The following is a 20,664-nucleotide window of genomic DNA, read 5'->3' on the forward strand; positions in this document are numbered from 1 at the left end:
AAATCCTATTTCAAGTTTTAATGAGGAATATCAATGGCAATTCTGAATATGTGAAAATGAGTTCCTACCTATTTGTTTCTCCATGTCTGAAGGAATTGCTTCTGACTCAAACATACCTTCATCACCATCCTTCTTAGTTTGTTCATTTAAATTAGTAATCAGTTCAGTGGAAGAGCTTGGTGGCTTAAAAACAAAACCTTCAAAGTCTCCCGGAGATGGTGCATCATAATACTCTAATGTAGTCTGGTCCGATCTAGTTGAAACAATGCTGCTTTCTTTGCTCACATCAAGTTTCTCCAGACTCTGTGAGGCTGTATCCTGTGACTTTGCATCCATTTCTTGATTTTTTTCAGGAAGACTCAGGGAAAAAGATGTGGTTTTATCTTTGTTCTTGAGCCATTCAGTTTCAGTTGGAACTCCACTTTTATGGAAAGGTGCAGTAACAAGTATTTTTGTTTCACTGTCATCTGCAGCCTGTTAAAATTAGGAAAAGAAAATGAACCACTAAATATCAACCCAATGCTAAGTGATGCATATGAATCACACCCAAGTTTCCATGCTCAGTATTTCACCAAACTCCCTTAATTAAAATTCACTTGTTTTAAACTCATTTTCTTCAGACACAGTCTTAAGGTTAATGGTTGTTAATGTTTCCCTAATTTGTAGTATACTATTATTTCCAAAGATTAAAATGAACAGATCAGATAATCAGTAATTACCAAATAGTTTCCTATTAACCTACAATGGAAATCTGAAGAGTCACCTGCCTAAATAGAAAACTTAATTAGGAATTTTAGGGAAGGAAAACAATACAGGGTAAAAAACAAGTAAAAAGCAAAAAACATGGTCTAAGAATTAGAAGTTTGTGTTCTAGTCCTATTTCTGCCATCTAGTTTTCATTTTCTTTTTTTGTGGAACCGGGGATCGAACTCAGGAACTTGTGCTTGCAAGGCAGGCATGGATCCACTGAGCTAAATCTCTGGCCCTGCCATCTAGTTTTCTACAGCTTTCTAAGCCCTATTTTCTTTACCTATAAAATAATGGATTTGGCTTGTTCAGTCCCCTAAAATTTCTCTCAGAACTATTTCCTGTTTTTGAGATTATCTTCAAGATTGTATATAAAAATGTACAGCAATCTAACCTCTTTGTAGAAAGTACAAAGGATCAAACCCAGGTCCATGTTCTCACATCAAGCAACCTCCCCACCCGCTTTTTAGTTTTATTTTGAGACAATGTCTTACTAAATTTCCCAGACTAGCCTGAAACTTGCCTCAGCCTCCCAAGTATGTGGGATTACATGTGCCACTGCACCAGGGTATGTTCATCCTCAATTCTTTACCTCTTTACCCCTTATTATTATGAAACTTACTCCAGGAGTCCATTTTGTGCTCATGCTTTCTTCCATGAATGAAATTCTTGTTTCCTTAAGTTGTAAAGGTGGAGTAAGAGACCTTCCAGGAGACACAGAGGGAGATGCTAAAGGTGTTCGAAAACCAGACCTTAGGATGGATTGTGGAGTCAACTCAGCAAATCCAGAAGTAACTGACATAGCCAAAGTTTTAGCTTTCTATGACAAACACAAACAGAATGTCACCATTAATGTTTATAAAAGGCATTTATAAGGACAGATTGGGACATTTAAATCCCAATAATAGTTACTTTCTCATCTCCAATAAACTCTCAAGTAGAAATTTTTATTTCAGAATGCTTGGAAGAAAATACAAAATTCTCCCAGAGCTTTTTATGTGGAGGCTATAAAACATATAATTGTATTTATTATCTTTCTAAAGGTCCTGGTTATTTCTAAAATACAGTGCCAATTACTTATGTAACACAAAGTTTTAGTTAGGTGAAAGACCTGATTGTGTATAATGCACAGAACCTACGTTAATTAGCAGAAGACAATCTAAATTAACAATGAGATTGACTTTAGTATGTTTTAAAAAAATTTCACAACTATTCAGTAATAAGCTATATTAGAATCCTCTACAGATTTTGTATAATGAATAAAAGTAATTTAATATTAGTACTTAAATGAATTTTGTAGAAATAATTCCTTCACTTGTCCACTAAAGACTTAGTAATTATTGAATTCCATTACATTAATGAATTCAGCTACTCAAATTACAAGATTATGAGTTTTTAATAATAGACTGTTTTGGCAGGATATGCAAAATTATTCCCTTAATCTCATTTGAACCCAGTGTAGACAATACAAAACATTTTTTACACAAATTAACAAAAGTTACAAATACTTTACTATACATTAAATGTCAGGAACTTAATTTATTGAGGTATATTTATTCAACTTGAAATATAAGAAGCCTTGCTATAAATGCTGGATCTCCAGAACAGGGAATCCGGAAACTACCAAACCAAATCAAAAGAGGAGGAAGATATTTAATGTAGAACACTGGAAGGTAAAAGAACACTGGTATCAGTAATCACAAGTTTGATTTTGTTGTTTTCTCAACTATCAGGGAGGATGGAAGAAAGAGCCATATAAAGAGAGGCTGACAGAATAGTGAAATTATTTTATTTCATTATTAGTTTCATTAAAGGGGTCAGAGTAAAATAAAAATACCCATAAAAACTAAAAATTAGTTGTCAGAAGAAATAACATAATATCAGCAGTAAAGATTGACACTTGAAAGTTACTCTAAGAAAATGTAAAAGTACAGTTTTGGAAAGAATGTCATAAAGATTTAAGTAGAAAAAAGTACTTAAAGTTGTTGACTACCTACAGATATCAGTTATTATTAGCTTATTTTCTTTGTGCGAGTAAAAAAACTAAGAACTCCTTAGCTTTATTATCAATGCTGGATATGTAATACTAACCTTAACTACAAGAGGAGTTTCAAGCAAATTTAATTCTGACGTCCTGGAGGTTTTCTGATGTGATCGTTTGAATTGTGAACTTGAACTAGAGGGTAGGTATGAAGGAGATCTTGTGGGACTCTGTTGAATAAACTTCCAAGACTGAGAAGACTGTGGAACAGGATGAACCACTAAATCCAGCAATCTGTAAACAGTATACATGTATCAACAGAAAAATCTTGGTAACTTATTTATTTTTTCCTTTAATACTTTTATTGGTACATTTTAGGTATACAATACGTTTACATTTATCATTGGGTGCTTGTACCTGTACATGATGCATCTTGGTTCTTATTTTTTCCCCAATACCTGTGCACCTTTCACCCCTTCCACCCTTCCCTATTTACACAGACTTTGTTTCCATTTTTTTTTCTTTTCTCATAATTTTTCCTTTCCCTTCTTTCCTTTCCCCTTTCCCTCCCACCACCCCTACCCCTTTGAACCTTTTTTTCCTATTTCAAATTATCAATTATTCGTTTTAATCATTTTAACCCTTATTTACACTTTCAGTTTCTCACACTAGAGAAACTATTTGGTATTTACACATGTGTGTCCTATTTATTTCACTTAAGAGTATGGCCTCAATATGCATCCATTTAGCTAAGTCTCCAGTTTCTCATTCTTTATGGCTGAGTAGTACTCCATTTTATTAAAAAACCACGTCTTTATCCAGTTTCCAGTTGATGGGCATGTGGGCTGTTTCCAATCCTTAGCTATTACAAACTGTGCCACTATAAATATGGGTGCACATATATGGCTGTGGTATGATTCTTTTCTTTTGGGAAGATACCCAGCAGGGGAATAGCTGGGTCAAATGGGACCTCTAGTCCTAGTTCTTTGAGATATCTCCATACTGATTTCCACAGTGGTTGCACCAGTCTGATTTTGAGAGATACAGATGAAAACAACACTGAGATTCCACCTCACCCCAGAAAGAATGGCTGCTATCAAGAAATCAACCAACCAACCAAAAAACAAAAAAGAAATCAACCAATAACAAATGCTGGTGGGGCTGTGGGGAGAAAGGAACCTTTCTCCATTGTTGGTGGGAACTTATTTATTTTTTAAGAAACAAAAGAATTTAGTATTCATTTAATTATTCAGATTTGCTTATTCACTAGTAAATTATCATTGTAAACATAAATCAAGCCAACCACATTAATGTAATCAAAGAATTAGTTTAAAAGGTCAGAAAATTATCTCAGTAGTTAAAAATAATTAGGAGTTCCACCCGCCTGCCTTGGAAGCGCAAGGTCCCAAGTTCGATCCCTGGTACCAAAAAAAATAATTAGGAGTTGTACATAATAATTTGAAAACAAGTAATTCTAGCTGTCTTTCCTTTCTTTTACCAGTATTTACTGAGCCTTCTCTATGAGTCAACTATTTATTCTGAAATAAAGACCAATTGGTACCAATTGAAAGTACTAAAGAACATGGGATAAGGTTTTCTAGCAATCTATTTGCTGTAATTTATTTTTATCAACATTTAAAAATCTATTCACTTACATCTGATATACATAATACATAGCGATTTGTTTTATCTTTACAGATCTGTTTGCAACAAAGACTAGACTGAGAAAACCATTTTGCCAAAAAATTAAGTTTTAAAAATTGAGTTTTGTTAAGAAAATAGAATCTCAATGTTTTCTACCATCTCCTGGATAAAGTTCATAACAAACGATAAACTGATCTTGTTACTAATTTGTATTAAGCATGGTCAAAATAAGCTTAAAAGTGTAATTTACCAATAAATAATTTAAAATTGAAAGTGAAAGTTTCAGGTAACAATTTATGGTGGATCATATGCAAACACACACTTTTCTTAACTCTCCAATAAAGACTATTTTCTTGCTGTATTTTCTACTGATCAAATACAGAATAGCTTCACTTCCCTCAAATGCCCGTGTGATTTAGCTGAGTAACAAAAAAAGTGCAGCATGTACTAGTGACCAAAAAACCCCCTCAGTTGCTGTGCCTTCCTTATCATTCTATTCTTCAGGTTGAAGAGATTTTCACTATTAGAGGTGATAAGGGAACACAGACTACAGGTGTTTTATGACTCAATCTGTTACCCAGTGGGGATATAAATACAAGAAGTATTTTATTAATATAGGGTATTCCTAGTCGTTATTCTATAGTAAACACAGCTTTGAGATTTCCATCAATTCAAGACTATCTAGGGATCCCTCAAATTGCATTTCTTTCTCTAATCAATTTGTATTTAAATGCTAGACTTGTAAACAGTTTGTTCACTTTTATACTGAACTACCCCAAATATATGTCTGTTCGATGCTCTACACTGTGTTAATATTTAAGTCTAAGGTGCTAATTTATTAATGACTTTCTCAAAAACAGGGCCTGTGCCATAAATGACAAATTTCTTCTTATATAAGATTCATATATTTAAATTATACTTTTCAAAACGTATCAAGAAAAAAATATTTTCTAAAAGAAATGCTAAATATTATATTAGGTTCTAGGCTTTCTTTAGCCACTTTTTGGATCATGAATCAATTAAGAAATGTATTTTAGGGGCTGGGGGTTTAGCTCAGTGGTTTCACCACCTGCCTTGCAAGCAAAAGGACCTGAGTTCAATCCGTGGTACCAAAAAAACCCAAAAAAACAAAAGTAATGTATTTTATATCACACACAGAAAACGTAAATTACGTAAAATAGCACTTAACCCTTACTATACATGCAATGCCCACTTTCTACTTTTATTTCATTCAAAGTAGCACTAAGCATGAAAAACAGAATCAGGAAATGGAGTATTTTGGTGATGGTGTTATTGATGGAGATTGAGTCCAGGGCTTTCTGCGTGTTAGAAAAGTGCACTACCACTGAGCTACTTAAAAAAATTTTTTTTAAAGAAATTTTGAGGTGGAGTACTGTGAAGTTGCCCAGAGAATGGCCTCGAAACAGTCAATATCCCCCACCTCTCAGGCATGTACCACCATTGCACCCAATGTAGAATGATTTTCATAGAAGATAAATATTCACACCTTAATTAGCTCTCTTCCATCTGAGCTAATACTGCCTTTAAAGGGTTCTCTCAATTCTTTTTTAGGCCCTGAGATCATTAGTGAAGAATCTTCAAAACTTACTACTGCCCCCTGTCAGACCCTAGTCTATTATTAAAAGTAAAAAAGGATCAAGAAAGTGACTTATGGAAAAGAAAATTATAACTACTGAGGTAGGGGGTATCACAATTCCCAACTTCAAACTATACTACAAAGCTACTGTGATAAAAACAGCATGGAACTGGCAAAGAAACAGACCTGAGGACTAGTGGAACAGATTAGATGATGCAGAAACAGCCCCAGACACACTCAGACACCTCATCTTTGACAAGGGAGCCAAATACCCTCACTGGAGGAAAGATAGCCTCTTTAATAAATGGTGCTGAAAAAATTGGGTTTCAACTTGCCCAAGATTAAAACTAGACCTGTATCTCTCACCATGCACTAAACTAAAATCAAAATGGATTAAAGATCTAAATATTAAAACAGAAACACTAAACCAGCTGGAAGAGAGGTTAGGTAGAACTCTTGAAGCCATTGGTGTAGAAAAAGATTTTATGAACAAAACCTCAGTTGCTCATGAACTAGCACAAAGAATCAACAAGTGGGATCTCTTCTTACTAAAAAGCTTCTGCACAGCAAGAGGAACTACCAACAATGTGAAGAGACAACCCACAATGTGGGAAAAAATTTTCACCTGCTGTTCCTCAGACAAAGGTCTACTATCTAGAATCTATAAAGAACTTAAAAAAAAAATCAGACCTCCCAAATTTAAAGACCCAATCCAAAAATGGGCATCTGAAATGAACAAACATTTCTCAGACAAAGAAGTAAAAATAGCAAATAAACATATGAAAAAATGTTCAACATCACTGGTTATTCGAGAGATACAAATGAAAACAACGCTGAGATTCCTCCTCACCCCAAAAAGAATGGCTGCTATCATAAAGTCAACCAATAACAAATGCTGGTGGGGCTGTGGGGAAAGAGGAACACTGCTCCACTGCTGGTGGGAGTGTAGACTGGTGCAACCACTGTGGAAATCAGTATGGAGATACCTCAAAGAACTAGGATTGGAAGTCCCATTTGACCCAGCTATTCCACTGTTGGGGATCTTCCTCAAAGAATTAAAAGAATCATACCACAGTGATATATGTGCACCCACGTTCACAGCAGCACAGTTTGTGATAGTTAAGACTCAGAAACAAGCCAATTGCCCATCAACTGGAGACTGGATAAAGAAAATGTGGTTTTTTAATAAAATGGAGTATTACTCAGCCATAAACAATGAGAAACTAGACATTTATAGCTAAATGGATGCACACTGAGGCGATACTCTTAAGTGAAATAAATTGGACACACATGTGTAAATACCCAATAGTTTCTCTAGTGTGAGAAACTGAAAGTGTAAATAAGGACTAAAAGGTATAACAGATAATGTGAAATAGGAAGAAAAGGTGCAAAGGGGAAGGGGAAGTGCAGAGGGGTAGGGGTAAAGAAAGAAGGGAATGGAATTAATGTGCGAAAAAGAAAAAAATGGAAAGTCTTTGTAGATAGGGAGGAATGGAGGGGTTGAAGGGCAGGGGAATGGGGAAAAAATAAGAACCAAGATGAATTATGTAAAGGTGCAAATTTCCAATGATGAATGTCATTATACTGTATACCTAAAATGTACCAATAAAATTAATTTTAAAAAAAAGAAAATAATTTAGTCTTGCACACACACAAAAAATTATAACTACTGGTAGAAAAAACAGAATGTCAGTAAAAGCAGCTTTCATTTAAAATATATCATCTCATGAATATAATTAAAGAGAAACAGTCATGTTTAATCTAAAAAGGGAAAATTCTTTCAAGTTTGAAAATGTTGCTTATGCACACTACACTTTTTGCCTCAATTTTTTAAAGTTATAAATTTATGCTAAGTATCTTATTCTTAGTATCAAAAGTTGAGATAACTTTATTTCTATAAAATAATGCAAATTTATTTCTTGATAAAACAATCAAATAAGCAATTCATGGGCATTAGTATTCAGGACAAAGAATCAATGTTCTCTGCTACTCATGATTATAAGTCATTTTCCATTATCCAACATTGTTTTTTTTTTAAAGAGTAGCAAAAATTTATTGAGAAAAAGTTAACTTCTAAGAGAGACAGAAGGGGGACAGGAAAGTATGTTGCTCCTCCATTATCCAACATACTTTTAAGTACAGTGGTGCCTAGGTTCATGAACTTAATTTCTTCCCCCATTCTGGTGGCACACTGACTTGGATGAGAACTGAATCAAATTCCATAGTTAGCTTCAATGGACCTCATGGGAAAATTTGATTTGGTTCTCATCCAATTCAGTGTGCAACCAGAATGGTAGAAAGAATTAAATTCACGAACCTAGGTACCACTGTACATACTTACAATTCCATCTTGGACGTGAAACTTTAACTTTTTTCTAATACCACAGGCAAGATACGAAAGTACTACTCCATCTAGAGTTACATGAGTCATTATAGCAGTGTCTATTGCAAAGGAGAAAGTTTCAATGAGCCAACCAAGATTAATTAATCATTAATCATAAAAGCAACTTTCATTCACAACTAACAAGGAGAGATAACAGAAGTTTGGTTCTTTTCATTCAGCTATCTGAAATCACTAAGCAGAAATTTTAAGCACATGAACACCTGATAGAACATTTCCTAAAATTATCATACTACCATGTAAATTACAAGCAAAAAGCATTACAAATTTGCTTTAAGAATTTAAGATCTGTAAAATTTTAAAAATACAAATGGTAGTTGTAATTATTATAATAACATTGTATTTTCAAAAATTTAATAAACTTACCTAGAAATTTTCTGTGATGCTTTTGAAATTGGTGTTCCAACAAATGCCTCAGGAAGCTCTGAATGTAGGAAAGAATGTACTATAGGTGATGGTTCTTCTATTTTAGGGCTACAAAAGAAAAAATTAACTTTTAATTATGTGTCATGAAAGACATCAAAAATGCTGTTTTTTATGATTATAGGGAAGGACTTTCATTTTTACTTTGTACATTTTTGCATTATTTATAAACAATAATAAATATATATCACTTTTAAGTTTAAAGATAAAAATCATTCTAAGAAATGCAGCCAACATAAAGAGCTTTTCCTTTTTATATACATTAATGAACTTCATGGCCAAATACTGCTGATGAATGTTACTGATAGCTAGGAAAGATGAGAAGTAACATGATTTTAAGAGGTATAGGAAAAATATACCTATTGTACAGTGACATGCTATTTCTAGGTTCACTGCTTGCCCATACTTCTCCAATTTTAGATAACACATTATTGATGAAAGTAGATCTTGTTAACACTGTTCCAGTGACCGCTTTCTTTGGAAATGTTGATAATGGTTTTGGTCTAGAAACTGTAAAATAATGCAGCATTTAATTACATCTCTACTAAACAGGATTTTAATACAAGATATAACATGAAATAATAATAACACAGAAGACATGATAGTTAATTATACTGGTTTAGCTACAGCTAGGCAGAAATTTAATAATGTGAGTTTCTTCTAAAAACTTCCAAAACATTTCTATCCTTCATGGGATAAAGCAGCCAATAAAAAAGTATGACATATAAATTTGAGTATGGGGCCAGGGATTCAGCTCAGTGGTTCCACCGACTGCCTCGCAAGTGCAAGGTCCCTAGTTCCATCTCCAGTACCAAAACAAAACAAAACAAAAAATTGAGTATGTATTAGTAAAAGTGAGCTATATTTAAGATGATGATTTCAGAAAGGCAACTGTTCAAAGTCTCTTCAAGCCTAAGAATTTATGACATTCTTCAATGAAATCTTACCCTCTCGAAAAACTGATGATGTTGACACATGATAAGGCTTAGCTCGCTCAATGGCTAATTTTCGCTGGACTCTAGGAAGGATTTTCCCATATTGGTCTAACATAGCATTTCGAGCCACTGATCTCTCCCGTACACGAGGATCGCGATTGTTCTATTGAATACAACATTAAGGGATAAAAATTTAATCTTCAAAATGTTGAGTCCTACAGTTATGTTTTTACCATTTAAAACAGAATTAAGGGGGCCGGGGATTTAGCTCAATGGTTTCACTGCCTACTGTGCAAGCCCAAGGACCCAAGTTCGATCCCTGGTACCAAAACAAAATAATAATAATTAAGAATATCTAGGAATATCTATCTCCTATCTACATTTTTCCAAAATTAAGACTTCAAAAACAAACTTAACAATTCCTTACCCATCAACAAATTCCCAATCCCTACTACTAAGCCTGGATTCTTCACCATAAAAACTGGTTATCAATTTTTAAGCATCCATATGTGACAGGCCAACACGTTACTTTGTCAATATAAAGTATACTTCTGTGAATCTTCACAACAACCTCATAAGGAAATTATTAGCATTTATAGATGAGGAAACTAAGGTTCAGAGTATGTCCTAATCACGCAGAGCAAATTAGGAATCAGACCAACCCCTGAAGTCCAATGTTTTTGCACTATATAACTCCTACTGCTGTCCTCTACCTCTTCCTCTAATTTTACAAGTCAAGTGCGTAATCTGGGAAGATTATGGGAAAACATCGGAACATAAATGGAATGCATAAGAGAATTAAGTAATAATACTCAGTTCAAAGTAATGCTATACAGATGGGGAGCAGATTCTCCTAGTAGATGACAATATAAGTCAAAGTGTTATCAAACTACAAACTCTTACATAACAAACAAACCAAGTCTTCAGTTTTTCTTATTTTCTTATCCCACACAATGAAACAACTTTAATCATACCATGAGATTAATCCTCAGAGTCTGGTTCAGCTTCAGGGCAGGGATATAATTGGCACGCTGCAAATGGTGAACTAAAAGGAACTCTTGATTTTGAACACTGGCACTGGACTGCAAAAACTTCACTAAACATTCCTGGAAAGAACAAACAGACTTGAAAACTATCAGTTTACCCTGGACTTCTGATAAATGTACATTGCTAAGTGATTACCTGCTCAGTGTCTGTAAAGGGTAATTTCAGTAAGTCTTCCATTAAGCCCATTTCCTGACATACTTCATACACATGCTTTAGTAATTCCTCTACATTCACTGTATTAGAATGTTGTCGCAATAAACTCCAGGCCTCAACCATGCACCTGAAACCAATATTTATCAAAGATTAGTTTTAGAAAAGCTATTTAAAATGTTCACGTCATCTACCTACAGAATCTCAAAGACACTTTTATATGCAAGTTAAAAGAGCCAGGAAGCCTGGGCAACTTAGTAGACCCTGTCTCAAAACAAGAACAGCAGGGCCAGGGATTTAGCTCAGTGGTTCCAGCACCTGCCTCGTAAATGCAAGATTCTGAGTTCAATCCCCGCTACCCCCCCCAAAACCAACAACAACAGCAACAACAGGCTGGGGATTTAGCTCTGTGATAGTGCTTGTCTAGCATGTAGGTGGCCCTGAATTCAATCCGCAGTATGCAAAAAAAAATGACGTTTTTAAAAATAAATAAAACAGAGCGCTTGCCTAGCATACTTGAGGCCCTAGGTTGCATCCCTAGCACTGCAAAAACAAACAAACAAAAGATTTAATTAAGTATAAAGTAACTGAGAAACAAAGTAAACATTCACAAAGAGGCAAACTTAGGTCACATGGATAGAACTGAATCTTTGGTTGCTGGACAGAGAAAAGTCAAGGCTCTTAAGGTAGTTAACACTCAGCATGAGATATGAAAAAGAAACGTGAGTGAAGCCCCATGGGTAGAAATAAGCATAACTGCATTTATGGGAAGGTGAAGGGTATAACTTAATAGCAGATGCTGTGGCAAATCTGCAGCAAGATCTGATTGGAGAATGTGTCAAATTTGACAGGTGCAGATACAACTGCATGTATGGTTTATTCTGTAAAGCAATAAGATCACTTAAATGAACAACAATGCTTCTTACCTAGGCGTCTCTTAGAATTTGAGAGGGATTCTGTGTGCTTAAAAAAAAAAGTCAGTTTTCAACACAGACCTCACTGATTAACTTGTCTTGGAGGTTAACTTGGCCACATCTATAAAAATTAAAATATATATACATGGGCAGCCAGGCAACAATCTCAGTTCAAGGAATATAATTTACAAAAATATCAGCAAAAGCATAAAGATTTATGAGTATGACTATATAGTGATATAATGAATTATTATGTGGCCCTATTTGAAGCAAATATACTATATGGTATATAGTAAGTATAATATGCAAAAACTAACCAATAAGCAAAATACGTAAATGTTCACCTACTTAAGTACATAAGAAAAGTTCTAAAAGATATACACTAAGATTGATTAATCTACCAGTTAAAGTTTTGGAAGAGCAGATAACTTTCATGGCAGAAGGTAAGGGCAGAAATAAATTTTGGCAGCACTGTCTGAGACTTCTGTGGGTACAAAGTCACACAGAGAAGCAAATGGCACCTACCTACTGTTGGAGGGTCAGGGCTACCTGTTAATTTTGTTGTTCTGGGACTAGAATATTTTAACATATTCTATAGATTTTGTAAACACTACCAACCCAAGTGAGTAAAACGTTTAGTGGTATTTTCTAAAAGCTTACACGTGAAATTGTCCTTTACCTCGTTTTTCAAAACAGGTGTAACAGTGTGTTAATTATATCTTGAGTACAGAAGGGTAGGTATACATATGCAGGTGTACAGAAATAAAATGTAACATTTTCCTTAAACTAAAATCTAAAAATGTAAAAACGAGAATATTTTCGTAGAAAGAAAAATAACGACTAAAATGAACAGCACACTAGTAATTTTTAAAGTCACATACAGGAATAAAGGTATAATAAAAACCTGGTATCTGTCATATTTAGGATGGGTACACTAAAACTTAATTGTACTATTTTTATATATGCTGGAATCTTTTAAAAGTGCTTATAGCAAAATAAATTTCAAACAATCTATTATAAGCAAAGTATTGTAAAAGGACAACTGACAGACTAAAGAGGAAAAAATCACCTCGCAATCAGGTTCATGTCCGTAATGTATAATAATAAATTGGCTAAGAAAAATCCCAACACACAGAAAAAGAGGCAGAGGATTTAAATGGGCAAGGCACAAAATAGCTCTCTGTGCACAATATGCGGTTAGTCATCTTGCATTGTTTAGAATGTTCACTAAAGAACTAATTAAATAAATGGTACATCCAACCACATAATGAACAACCACACATCACTTAAAAACAAGGAAGCTCTTTATGTACTATTATGAAATGAACCCCAAACTCAGTTTAAAAAGGCAGACCGCAGGTGGGATGGCATGATGCTAGTTAAAAGGTGTGATGTGGAGGTGGCTGTAGCTTTGCTAAAATCTGTCCAGAAGACATCATGAAACATACACTTAAAATGATTAATAATAAATAGGTCCCAAGGGGGAAATTCAGAAAGCTGGAAATTCAGTGTGGTCATTTATATTTTTTTTAAATGTTGAAGCAGGCTAAGTATTCGATTTATTAAAAACAAAAACTGAGCCAGGGATTTAGCTTAGTGGCACTGTGCCTGCCTCGCAATTGCAAGGTCCTGAGTTCAATCCCCAGTACCAAAAAAAAACCAAACCACAAAATCAAAAACAAACAAACAAAAAACCTCCATATGCCTGACTTTCCTCCCCCAGCCCACGTATATATTTTAAAAAGATTTTCACTTTAAAGTGTGATGCCCACTTCTAATTTAGCAGATATAATAACAAGAATATGATTTTATTTTTTGCAGTACTGGGTCCTATATTAACTTATAACTGTACAGAGAGCACTGCTAAACAAAAGACAAATCATGTTCTTTCTCAGTCAGCTTCCCAACAGGAGGAAAAAACATAGTTACCCCCAGACTGCCAAAACTAATATAAATTTTAAAACAAGAAAGTTCTTATATTCTATAATTATCCTGCCTCCTGTTAGAAAGTCATGATTCTATAAAGAATAGTAAGAAAATGATTTCAACTGATAAAAAACTAGAATGCTGGCAGTTAAATGTAAGAAATCATTCCATAATTCTGGCTACTTAGGAGGCTGAAGCAGGAGGATCATAAATTTGAGCAATTTAGTGACACCTTGTCTTGTCTCAAAAAGGCGGCGGGGGGGGGGGGGGCGGCGGCTGGGATGTAGTTCAGCATTCCCTGGGCTCAATCTCCAGGACTGTGATGACTAAGTGACTTTAGTAATCAATGTGTAGGGAATTCTTGGCAACACAGTAGAGAAGGTTGCTGAAAAACTTTCCTCTGACAAACTATCTTAAGACAGTAGAGTGAATACAAAACGATCTTTTAAAATGCACATCAAAGGGTTGAGCATGTAGCTCAGCGGTGCCATGCTTGCCTGGCAAGGCGCAAGGTCCTGAGTTTGATCCCTCGTACCAAAAAAGAAAAAATATGTCAAAAATTAAAATGAAAAAAAGAAATTCCAGACTGGCCAAGAAGTAACTACTGATCCCCAGTGACCAGAATAAAAGGAATAAGACTGGGAAAGGTATACAGGGGATAAGTAACGAACATTAACATGGCTATATTAACAACTGTTCATGATAAGGAAGGTTACTGCATAACAATATAAGGCAGGACTACAGATGTGGCTCGTGGCTCGGTGTTAAGAGCACATGCAAGGCCCTGGGTTCTATCCCTAATATTGCCAAAAGACAATAACAAAAGGCTATAGTTAGTTATAAAAAATTTTAACTTATGTAGTTAACAGTCAAAGAATTGAGTATTGCAAGAACTGACACATTCTGTATCACAGTAGGCAACTTAGTATACTCTTAGTAATTTATTAAAGAGAACAGAAAAAAAAAGCCATTAAGGAAAAAGGTTAAAAGTACACAATGAAGAAACTTGATCTTTTAGGTAAACATATGACACTTCACCTAATAAATGGACAATACACTGACTACTTACCAGTGGGCAAATGGTTCTATGGGTGTAAGGAGTCTATCTGGATAACATCATGTAATTATAGTTTGCAATTAAATTAGAAACCCAACAATTAAAAAGCCCATTATTTATTTATTTATTTTGTTTTGTTTTGTTTTTTTGGTACCAGGGATCAAACTCAGGTCCCTGCACTTGCGCAGTAGGCGGCGAAACCACTGAGCTAAATCCCCGGCCCTAGCCCATTACTTATAAATCAAACTAAATAGCAGGGAAAAGAAAAAATCATAATGGGAATAAAAAGTAATATGTAGAACAATCAGATTTACATTTTAAAATAATGATGAAAAAAGCTAAAAGTGAGAGATAACCAACTTCAATTTAAAAGAATCAGAATAAAATCACAGAAAGGAGGGAAGAGAAGAATGAATTTATAACAATGATTATACCTATACAAGTTTTCTACTGTACCTTAATGATACTAAAACTGAATATAAACAATGTTAACAATTGGCCAGATAAAGGCTTTGTACCTCAACTCTGTCATTACACAATGCATCATAGTTAACCTGCAAGCAAAGCAGCTAAGCCATACATAGTAACAACAGTATATCCATAAGTAGAGCTTTTAATATTGAAAAGGAACCACTGTAAGTTTTAGGGAAGAAGAAAGATATCTTAATAAAGAAGAGCTAGTTAAATTTAAAGTGAAGAGTTGCCAGGTGTGGTGGCGGATGTCTGTAATCCCAGCACTCCAGAGGCGTAGGCCACCCTGGGCTATATAGTGAATTCAAGGCCAGCCTGAATGAACTATAAAGTGAGTCCCTGTCTCAAAAAACCACTCACACACACACACACACACAAACAAGAGTCAGAAGTCAAGTTGAGAAGTTTCACAGAGAATAAAGATGGCTGATCAACCATTACCACCATTTACTAATGATTTACTACTTTGCAAGCAATCATGTAATAGTGCTTGCTTCATTTAACTCTCAAACTATTGCAAGGTGGGCCTTACTAACCCTGTATTTCAAATGAGGAAACTAAACCTCAGAAAAAATAAACTGCTTTTGGTCATATTTTTAAGAAAATGGTACAGTGCAGGTATAAATTGAATCTATTTGATCCCAGGGACTATTTCCTTACATCTTTAACATATCTCTTAATATCTATGCTACAATCAATGGTTGTTCCAATATAATTACTTTCAAGGATTTTAGATTTACTAATAGACAATATCACTACTATAAAGTTTGAAATCACAGTAACAATTACATAGCATAGGATGAGTCCTGAGGAGAGGGTTAGTGTTTCTGTGCTTGAAATATTAGAACTTTTTCAGCCATCATAATATTATGCAATCACAGCATATGATAAGTATGACAGCAAGATCACTATGTAGCTTAACCTCTTATTCTGGTTCAAATTTCTCAAATTTCGCCTCTAATGATGTTTAAAAGTCTTATCAGTTAATCACTGTGTTGGATTAGAGAGGGAGGTATTTGAGGAAACCAGGTAATTATGCACTGGTCACAATACATATCCTGGAACTGTGATTTCTTGAATAAGTCCCTGTGAATCAGCTTAAAAAAAAAAATTTTGCTTCTTTCTGATAAGACTGGGGTGCAGATCACACTGTTGTACAATTTCCTACACAATAATATATGGCTTCCCAGTGCAATTATCAATTCAAAAACTAAAGAGGCTTTCTTACAAAGTGTTTTCATACTTTCAGTAAAAACCGTCACCTAGGCAGGCATCTGTAGTTAGTCCCAGCTAGGCTGAGGTGGAAGAATAAACTGAGCTCAGAATTTGGAGACCAGCCTAGGCAAAACACCCAGGCTCTCATCTCAAAAAACAAAACAAAACAATCATCACCACTGTCTTACCAATCTTCTTTTTAGCAACATTCAAACCACTCTAGTTAGGAGAAAAATAGTTTGGGGGGCGGGGGGGCGCGGGTTAGCCTGTTGGGATGGAACCCAAGGCCTCCTTCATGCCAAGCACGTTTTCCACCACTAAGTTACACTCTCAGACTCTAGTAATTATTTTTTAACATTTACTGAATCTAAATATAAGCGATTGCACAAATGGCATTTGGAGTTACCTGTTTTTGCATCTCTACTGAATATACTAATTTTGGGGGGAGTAGTAGTTCTCTTAAGAGAAATACAGTTTAAAAATTAAATTATTTAGGTTTGTCCACTATATATCTAAGGAAGAAATGTGAAGTGAATATAGCAAATCAGAGAAATGCTCTTAATTTGTCCAAATTAAGAGATAACAGAAACAAGGAGAAAAGGAGAACTCAGCAACACTTCAAAAGTGTTTCTTTTTCAAGGTTCTAATATTTGCTCTTCTGATATAAGCATTAGTGACTCAATGTCACTGAAGAGTGAGAAGTTCATGTAACTGAAAAAAATTTACACACTGGTTGCCTACACAACTTTAACTTCTAATACATATTATTATCACATTTACTTCTTTAAAAGTTTTTGTTCTTATAATAAAGCTTACTGAAACTATATATTCTTTTGTATTTTCAGTACTGGGGATTGAATCCAGGGGCCTTTATGCGGATTACAGCCCAGACAGGGTCTAAGTCATTAAGTTGAACAGGCCTGGCTCAAATTTGTAATCCTCCTGCCTTAACCTCATAAGAGTGCACAGATGTGTGCCATAAAACAATTTTGGTTCAATACACCCTCTTAGATTTATTAAACTAGTCACACACTTTTGCTAATGCAGATCATCTCACTGAGTCCTTAATTTATCAGTTTTGAAGTCATTGTTAAGTTTCTATATGTCTAGCTTCAAAACTTTTTCTGTCTAAAATCTGGAGATCCAAACCTTCACAGTTAGAAATACATTGTATTTAACTAAAGAGAAAAAAGAAAACTTAATTTTCAGGGTACTGAGATTAAAGGGATGTTTGATGCATATATGGTAATTTGGGATAAGTGCCCAATTTATAAATATATAAATATATAAAAATGATATAAAAATATCTATATATATATATAAAAATGATCAAGCAATAGGACTGAATAAAACCAATATAAGTTATATAAGACAAAGTTACAATCTAGTAAAAGATTTCAGCTCTGAGCAATTTCCCCAGCTAATTTAACATCACCTTTTTTTTTTGGTACCAAGGACTGAACTCAGGACCTGTGCTTGTGAGGCAGGCATGGTGCCACTAAGCTAAATCACTGGCCCCCAACTAATTTAACATGAAAACCCAATAACTAGGCCACCATATTTCCAATCATGTCATTTGTCAATTATTATGTACACTATAAACATAATTGCAGCAATATGTATAAAGATATAAATGAAGTACATCATATAGATTTAAAGAGCATTACAATATTGCTAAAGGAAAAAACAAAGATATCATTTGCTCAAATCTTACTGAATTATTGAGACATGAAACTTAACTTTCTTAAATCATTTAAACAACTGTCTGAGATTTCCATTCTAGAGAATTCAATGGCAAATACAATGACAAAATTAAAATGCAAAGAAATGTAATACCTAAGAAACAAATATTTTAAAAAAATCAGAGCTCTATTACTGAGCAAAAACTCCCCCAAAATATAATTTATCAAGTCTATACAACACAACTTAATTCTCTCTCTATGGGTTCTTTTGGCATACTTAACTCTCAACTGACCATGCAGGAGACTACCGGTGTTGTGAATTAGCAACAGATATAATGACACCCCTTTTACTCAAGATACTTCCTATTCATCTTATTCTAGATAAAATGCTATACCTTTTCTCAACATTGAAAGATCAAAGATACATAAGAATATTAGGTAATGGAATTAATCCATCAATTCCATCTTATTTCAAAAAATGTACTTACCTATTGAAAAGTAAAACAGTGAGGTGAAGGATAATGTCACCACCACTGGACACAGCTGGCCTCATCGTGTGTATATATCTGAGTGCTTGTCTGTGCTCTCCCTGACTCATGAAGGCTTGGATGATCTTTGAATGCTGCCATGACTCAGGTTTTACAGTAGCTGGGTGAAACAGTAGATCTAAACCACTCTGCAAAAACATGATGTGAAAAGTGCTAAATATAAATATAACAGAGCTTTGCATTGTACAAGATGTTTAAAAAGACAAGCTTTATTAAAGAAGCACAAAAAACAAGATAAAATCAGTTTAAATATAAACGGAAAAGGGCTACATTATGGTACATTTTATTTTATTGTTTTGTTTTTGTTTTTGTTTTTTTTGGTACCGGGGATTGAACTTGGGACCTTGTGCTTGCGAGGCAGGCACTGGAACCACTGAGCTAAATCCCCGGCCCTAAAGTTTTCTCAAAAGCCTCAAACTTTCAAGACTTTTTAATACTGTTTAAGAGTATTTCTTATACACCACAAATTTCCAACATCCCAAATGTACTTTTAATAATCACAGTATTTTCACTATTCTGTTAATTTGTTTGTTTCCTTTTTCAACAGTAGGTAACCTGAGATTCTGTATTTTTGCTACCTTACGTAGTGTTTGGTGAAGGCACTGATTAAACTGAATCCTTCTTAAATTACCTCAGGAAATAGACTGCATCATCTTCAATATCAAATTTAACCTAACCATGTATGCTTTTCTTAAAATCTAGTAACTACTACAGACTTACCTCATAGTCACTATGATCTATCAGCCAAAATCCTTGAATAAGTTTAACCTGACCCCAGGAAATGGCAAAGGCAGTTGGAAAAGATTCAATGGGAGTATCTGTTTTGTTTGGAAAGGAATACATAATATCAAGTAGCAAATAAATGGTCTTTTAAAAAGAGGATTAAGGACAACAAAGAAAAATTTCTGCAATAATACTTTTAGAATAGGTAGCAATGGATTGTAGCATCATTTAGGCTTGAAAGCCTTTTTGTGTTCACAAAGCCTTAATGGATATCCAGCTACGGGAATACAGTTTTGTTACGTGCAGGCACACCCAGTCCCATGCCAACTTCATTTTTTTCTCAATATTTTTTCACTACCATCTCAAAGGAGATAGGCTTTACTAAAGCACACTTTCTTCACAAAGCAACAAATTTAAGAGACTTGCCTAGCAGCTCCAGAAAGCAAAGCTGTAGGTCAAATCCAGTTATGGGGCAAAAGCTGGCAGTTGAGCCACCAGGTTATTTTGGCCACCCTGGGGGCTGAGCCAACTGGAGCTCTCCACCACTGAGCTACATTCTCCAGCTTTTCTGTTTATTTGAGATACGGTCTTGCTTAAGTGGCCCAGGTAAAATTCAAACTTGCAACCTTCCTGCTCCAGGAGCCTTTGTTTTATGGTACTGGAGATTGAAACCAGGGCCCGGTACATGCTAAGCAACTACCACTGAGCTAATCCCATTCCCCACCCTGGTTCCTAGAGCAACTGTTCTTGAGTGTGTTAGAAATAGCTGAGAATCTGATAGAAGTCAATGATATCCCTAGATAAACAAACGTAAAACAAGGTTTTGCATAGCTTTAGTTTAATCATAGGCCATCCTATACCAATAAACAGATCCTGGGCTAAATAAAAATTCAAACATGACATTGAGATTAGATTATACTACCCTGAAATTTTATGATTTTGGCAATATAAAAATTATTTGATAACAATTTATAAAGGATACAATACAATGTTTGTTTGTCTCACTAATGTTGTCTAATAAATAGATGTCCAGTAGTGCCTATAAAAAAAGATAAAAAGTTCAATGAATTTTATGGTAATTCATTCCCCATTTTCTTTTCTTTTCTTTTCTTTTGGTACTGGGGATCGAACTCAGGTCCTTGTGCTTGCGAGGCAGGCAGCAGAGCCACTGAGCTCAATCCCCGGCCCATTCCCCTTGTTTTC

General features: G+C 34.7%; 1 protein-coding gene across 3 annotated transcripts in view; it reads right to left on the reverse strand.

Annotated features, from left to right (window-relative positions):
• Ahctf1 (AT-hook containing transcription factor 1) overlaps positions 1–20,664 on the reverse strand; it is a 77,107-nt gene that overhangs the window by 13,742 nt on the left and 42,701 nt on the right. For 2 of the 3 annotated variants that reach the window (XM_004853481.4, XM_087194065.1), the window contains exons 19-29: positions 20,444–20,500; positions 19,459–19,605; positions 18,679–18,866; positions 10,911–11,055; positions 10,703–10,834; positions 9,741–9,891; positions 9,153–9,303; positions 8,737–8,844; positions 2,839–3,022; positions 1,370–1,567; positions 69–474 (exon numbers count right to left, since the gene is read on the reverse strand). In XM_004853481.4, coding sequence (XP_004853538.1) covers positions 69–474; positions 1,370–1,567; positions 2,839–3,022; positions 8,737–8,844; positions 9,153–9,303; positions 9,741–9,891; positions 10,703–10,834; positions 10,911–11,055; positions 18,679–18,866; positions 19,459–19,605; positions 20,444–20,500 — 1,867 coding nt within the window. The remainder of the gene's footprint in view (positions 1–68; positions 475–1,369; positions 1,568–2,838; positions 3,023–8,736; positions 8,845–9,152; positions 9,304–9,740; positions 9,892–10,702; positions 10,835–10,910; positions 11,056–18,678; positions 18,867–19,458; positions 19,606–20,443; positions 20,501–20,664) is intronic. The other variant, XM_004853482.4, reaches the window with a different exon arrangement.

The sequence above is a fragment of the Heterocephalus glaber genome, unplaced genomic scaffold (genome assembly GCF_053883595.1).
Source record: "Heterocephalus glaber isolate CG9 unplaced genomic scaffold, H.glaber_assembly_v1.0 deba00001600, whole genome shotgun sequence".
NCBI lineage: Eukaryota > Metazoa > Chordata > Mammalia > Rodentia > Bathyergidae > Heterocephalus > Heterocephalus glaber.